Source organism: Eptatretus burgeri, chromosome 13 (assembly GCF_056783735.1).
Source record: "Eptatretus burgeri isolate ZD-2024b chromosome 13, Ebu_testis_v1, whole genome shotgun sequence".
Lineage (NCBI taxonomy): Eukaryota > Metazoa > Chordata > Myxini > Myxiniformes > Myxinidae > Eptatretus > Eptatretus burgeri.
Window position 1 is genome coordinate 61,520,389 of NC_140973.1, and position 5,302 is coordinate 61,525,690.

The 5,302-nt window shown below is 52.5% G+C and overlaps 1 protein-coding gene across 2 annotated transcripts; it reads left to right on the plus strand.

The window, feature by feature from the left end:
* The first annotated feature begins 535 nt into the window (after positions 1-535).
* Positions 536-4,469, plus strand: LOC147014614 (protein sprouty homolog 2-like). 2 transcript variants are annotated; one of them, XM_085852733.1, is made up of 4 exons: positions 536-779; positions 1,024-1,187; positions 2,016-2,154; positions 2,857-4,469. In XM_085852733.1, exons 3-4 carry the CDS (start codon positions 2,080-2,082, stop codon positions 3,835-3,837), a joined length of 1,056 nt encoding a protein of 351 aa, XP_085708859.1. In that variant the 5' UTR covers positions 536-779; positions 1,024-1,187; positions 2,016-2,079; the 3' UTR covers positions 3,838-4,469. The 2 variants fall into 2 exon arrangements, with proteins under 2 accessions (XP_085708859.1, XP_085708858.1); XM_085852732.1 differs by lacking the exons at positions 536-779; positions 1,024-1,187; positions 2,016-2,154 and adding an exon at positions 2,226-2,501.
* Positions 4,470-5,302: the final 833 nt, after the last annotated feature.

Genomic DNA, 5,302 nt, shown 5'->3' on the forward strand with positions numbered 1-5,302 from the left:
TCTGCCAAGTGCTGTTCATACTCGCGGGTATTTAGCTCACCTCCACATCCGTACATCATCTCCTCCGCATACCTGCACTCCCACGTATGTTTGCTCTCAACAATGTCCAGAGATGCCCGATCACGTGGCTCATCACACGTGATCGGCATTGTGGGCTCATTGAGTTTGTGACGTGTGGACCGATTAATTTAATTATTTTTCTCGCTGACCATGTGTCACGTTCGATTTTTTTCCCCTTAAAAAGAAAAAAAATCCTAAATTTTTTTGTTTTTATGTGAAATTACCGGATTCGTTGAGAACTCCAATCAGACTTCCCGGGAGGATTTTAAATTGGAAGAAATAAAAAAGGGGGTGGGGCTGGGAGGATTATATTTTCCAGGATGGAATTTCCTTGCGAGATGTTCTCATACCTTGGCTGGGACTCGGCCAAGTTTAGCGCCATCTCCTGGCAAACGTAACACACGGTATCTCACATCCAGGTAGTCGCACCTCAGGCTCCACATCAACATTGGTGTGATCAACCATGGGCGCAACGAGTGGTGGCAGCTGGGATTTCTACAGGGGGGCACTGCATCGGGGTGCACAGAGGGTCTGCCACATAGTCCTTTGAATTTGTGACGATTCCTGATACTTGGAAGGCAGCGGATGACGGACAACCTAAAGGACACCTGTGGTTGCGCCATTGTGGTCCCAGACAAGAGAAGGCGACGTCGGGTGTTCTCACGGGTTGAAAGCACTCGAGAGTGTGAAGAGCGTCTGCGGATTGAGCGAGACAACAGGTACAGGAAGCGAACACGTCCATCATTTCATAATCGATACCTTTACCTGTTGAAACCTTTTGTTTGCCAGAACAAAGGAATCCGTTTGTTCATCTTCCAGTTCCTTTCGCTCGCAATTCACATTTATCGTTACCTCGTCACCTTTTTCTCGGTAATATGTGATCCTTGAAGAATGCAAGATGTTCCATAAAAAAAAAAATCTTTTCTGATTTTCATATGATCGCTATTTGTCGGTTCGATCCAGGTGGGGACGTCGGGGCGGTTCGAGATGAGGAATTATCCGGACTGGGAGGTCGCTCCAAGTCCGGGAGGTCGGTGGTTTGAACCGAGGCAGAGTCATGCCACATCCCAAAGACTTGAGAAATGCTGCGTGCTGCTTCCTTGCTTTCCACTCTACGTTTTAAAAGGGTACATCAACCATAGGTTGGTAATAATAGCGCATGCTTTGATGGGCCGAATGGCCTCTTCCCGCGTAAGTGAACTCGTATTATTATATACTCGTGCGTGGCCGTACGTGAAAAAATAAAATAATTGTGACGTCAATCGTGACGTCATAGCACCGTGTCCTGTCATTGGTTTGGTAAATAAATGGCCATAAATTGGGACCCACTTGTCCGATTAATATCAAACCTTGAAAAGGCACATACTCAGGTCCCCAGCAATATACCTGGGAAGTTTCAATTAGATCGGACCAGAGGTTGTCGAGAAACAGCGGTCACAGACAGACAGACACAGAGATTGCTGGAATTATAGATGGATTATTAATGAGGGCAGGCGCTAAATTAATCGATATTACATACCCTATAATCTGCCCCCACCCGACCAACCAATCGATACCTTCGTTCCAGCCACCTCCCCTAAGGGCCGGCGTGCTCCACGATGCAGCGCCCCCTCCCTGTCAACATGGCGTATTTAGTCGGATCCGATTCCAGGCGGTTCGGAGAATCCAGCACCAAGGAGGAACGGATTTAGTCGAGTACACACAATATCCTCGCCACGATGGAATTTGTTAATTATTTTGTTTGTGTGAACGAGCGCTCTGTGACTTACTTTTCCTGAATGGAAATTCCGACGTCGTGCATCAAGATATGAATGAAAAATCCAGCTGTAAAAGCTTAGGCAGAAAAGCGTGGCGGGAAGTCTGTGCCTCCCGTTTTGATCGCACAACCCCCTCCCGTCCTCCTCATTCTTCCGCTGCCCTCCCCCCGAACCCTCCTCCCAACCCTACTACCGCAGACTAGTGCGCGATACAAGGCGGAAATGTCACATCGCTTCTGCTCGGCTGCTGCGCTCTTTGTGAATGGACGATCCCGGGATGCTCGCTCGAGAGACGGCGGGGGATGGTGATGGAGTACGAGGTGGCGGGGTGGGAACGGTGAGCAGTTTCGAGGGATGGGGAGAGCGAGGCGGGATGTGGGCGGGGCCCCGGAGCCGAACCGACCAATGGGCGCGTCGGGATGTGTGCGAGGTGAACGCGGGAGCGCGCTCGCCTTTCAGGGCGCTCGCGCCGGAAGCGCGCGATTAGCGCGAGGCGCCTTCTTAACGGCGCGCGACGTGCGCGATCCCCCGTCGTCGGTCTATCTCCTCAGAACAAGACCCTCGGAGCGCGCGTTCGAAGAGAGAGAGAGAGAGAGAGTCGCCCCCTCCGAGCCGAACGGATGGACGTCGGCGGTGGACACATCGGCGGGACACGGCACTGATTGGCGTCCCCGGGAGCTCGAGGTGAGCGCGCTGAGCTCGACGTCTGCGTCGCGGCTTCGCTCACGGCGTTCGGTCGCTCCGACAACAGGATCGGTCGGTCCCGTGATGGCTGCGTTCGCGTACGGTGCGTGAAGAATACAAATCATCGGCGAGATGTTTTCAGCGATCTGCGTACAAAGGCGGGACGACGTTTCGGACAACAAATCGCCTGCAATTGCCACGATTGGTCGTAATTGTGGATCCGAGGGACGTGGGGGGTGTCATAGCCGCTGTCCGTGCATCAAGCTCGTGTTTTATATTTTAATTGTCTATTTTTCAATAACCAACCATCCCTCCACCTCTCCTCTCGCTCCCCCCACCCAACTCCCCCTTCCAGGAGCTCAGCTTCAATGTCCGCACCTTGGGCAGGAGCTGCCCCGGCGAGCTCATGGAGAATCCGACGAGCCGCCGAGACGAATCCCCGGGCCCGGCTCCTCGCCCTGCGGATCAGGCAGTGTGTCCAGTTCTCTCTCTGGATCAGATCAAAACGGTGAAAGTCAGCAATGACTACACGGAGGGGCCTGGCGGCTCCGGGCGCGTGGCGGGACACTCCACGTCCCCGCACAAAGGCGAGCAGCGTGGCCTCGCCGTGACGCCTGGGAGGCTCGACCGCTCGACCAGTACCGGCAGCACGGCCTCGAAGAGCAGCAGCGCTCGTACCAGCATCAGCAGCACGTCGTCGGAGCAACGGCTGCTCCTGGGTCCGACGCCGGTGCAGAATGTGGGGCCCAAGCCCAAGGTGAGCCCGGGGGATGTGGTGCGCATTCAGCCTCGAGCCAGGAGCCCGGAGCCAGCCGTCGTGCAGAGGGACAAAGACTCGCACTTTGACACAAACGATGCGGATGCTCCGCACTGCGAGGGCGGCGGTGATCCCGCCGCGTGCGAGTGCTGCGGAAGGTGCAGGTGCACGAGGTGCGCATCCCCCCGCGCGCTGCCCACATGCTGGCTTTGCGAGAAACGCTGCCTGTGCTCGGCGAGCGCGGCGCTCGAGTACGCCACGTGCCTGTGCTGCGTGCAGGCTCTCTTCTACCATTGCTCGCAAACGGACGTCGGGGATTCGGGCGACTCCTGGGCGGATAACCCATGTTCGTGCCGCCGTGCCCACTGCGCCCTGCGCTGGGGCTGTCTGGGCCTCCTTTCGCTCGCCATGCCCTGCCTGTTGTGCTACCCGCCGGGTCGTGCCGCCCTCAATCTGTGCCAGACCGTTTACGACCGCGCCACCAGGCCCGGATGCCGCTGCCGTGACTCCGCTGCTGTGGAGCGCAAGGTCGTTGAGCCGGCGTCTCCCGATCCTGAGACCTCGAGCAAGCCTTGCTGACCGGGACGTTTGTACACGAAAGGGCTCCAACCAAACAAGGAGATGCCACTATATTGCGCTATTTGTGCACCCAAGTCCATGGACCGGGTTTGCTGCTACACTTGGGAGGGAACTGGTTGTGGGATGGTGTGGTGAGGGTTGAGGAGCTGTGGTTTGGAGGGTTGGGAACACTTGCTGAACCTTTGCTGGGCAGGTCGGCAGTACGACGTGGACCAAGCGGCTGTGTTATATATTTTTGTACATTCGTGCAAAACGTGGTAACGGTGCAATGGAAGCATAAAAGCAACAGCACCCTCACCCATATATATGAATAAACATGGTGTGTATATTTATGCAACATTTATTTAGTGTTTTCACTGTTATAGAGACAGACGTACTCTTCGCTTCCTGTACAGTAATACAGAGTTGTGATTTCATTCTTTTTCTTTTTTTCTTTTTAAAAAAAACTGTCACCCTGCTATCAAGTGTAAAGAAAAAAAATATTTATTCCAAAGTTTAATTATATTTATTTTCCAGATGTATTGGAGAATGGCCACACGATAACGCAGTACCAAGACATCATGAGAGGGTGGAAAGGATATATGTATGTATGTTCATTGTATTGGAAATATATATTCCTTACAGATACTTGATCACGTGTCAGGCATTTTGTTTTAGGTAAATATTAAGTTTTATTTGTAAGCTGCTGACCAAAGCGCAGTCTTAGCTCTTATATTGGGTTTGACAATTGTCAGGGAGGAGGGTTATCGGGGTCATTTTATTTTATTATTTTATGGGGTTTTTTTGGGGGGGGGAGGAGAGGGGTTCGCGTGACCAGGCATGTGCTGTAATTCTGTTTAGCTATGGACTGCCATCAGCTAATAGAATCGCTTCGCAGATTAACCGCACACCTGCACACTGTTCATACTGTTCGGAAAGCTCGTCACGTGAGCCGGGTGTTTCAAATGTCAGAGCTTGTCCCAAAATCGGATCCCCCACCCCTCCCCTAAACCCCCTCCTTCATTCTATCCCTGCCTTGGACAGATTAGTGCCTTGTAGGCTTTGTTTAAGAGTTTAAATGGAACGCCCGAGCTATTGCCTATGAGACTCAGTTGTAGCGTGTTGTGGGTTCTCAAAAAGTTTGAGAACAGGTTTGATCACCCAACACAACTGCCCACATTGTCTGGAACATTTGATGTCGATGAACAGAAGAAAAAAAAATTCTGTAATTTGAATTTAATCACTTTGAATACCTTTTGTGCAGGTATATGAGGTGCCACATCATGGAATATACCACCGTATGAATGGGATGCTTAGCTGGATGCCCCCCTCTCCTTGCACTCGCTTCCCATTTATCAGGACAGTTATACCGATTGTAGTGGAATCTCAACAAGCAGGCTCCTTGGGCCCCAATTGGCAGACATCCTGCCAGGCACGAGCACCTACCTCTGAGCACGTCAATACTCCCGCAGAGACGTGAAAGGGG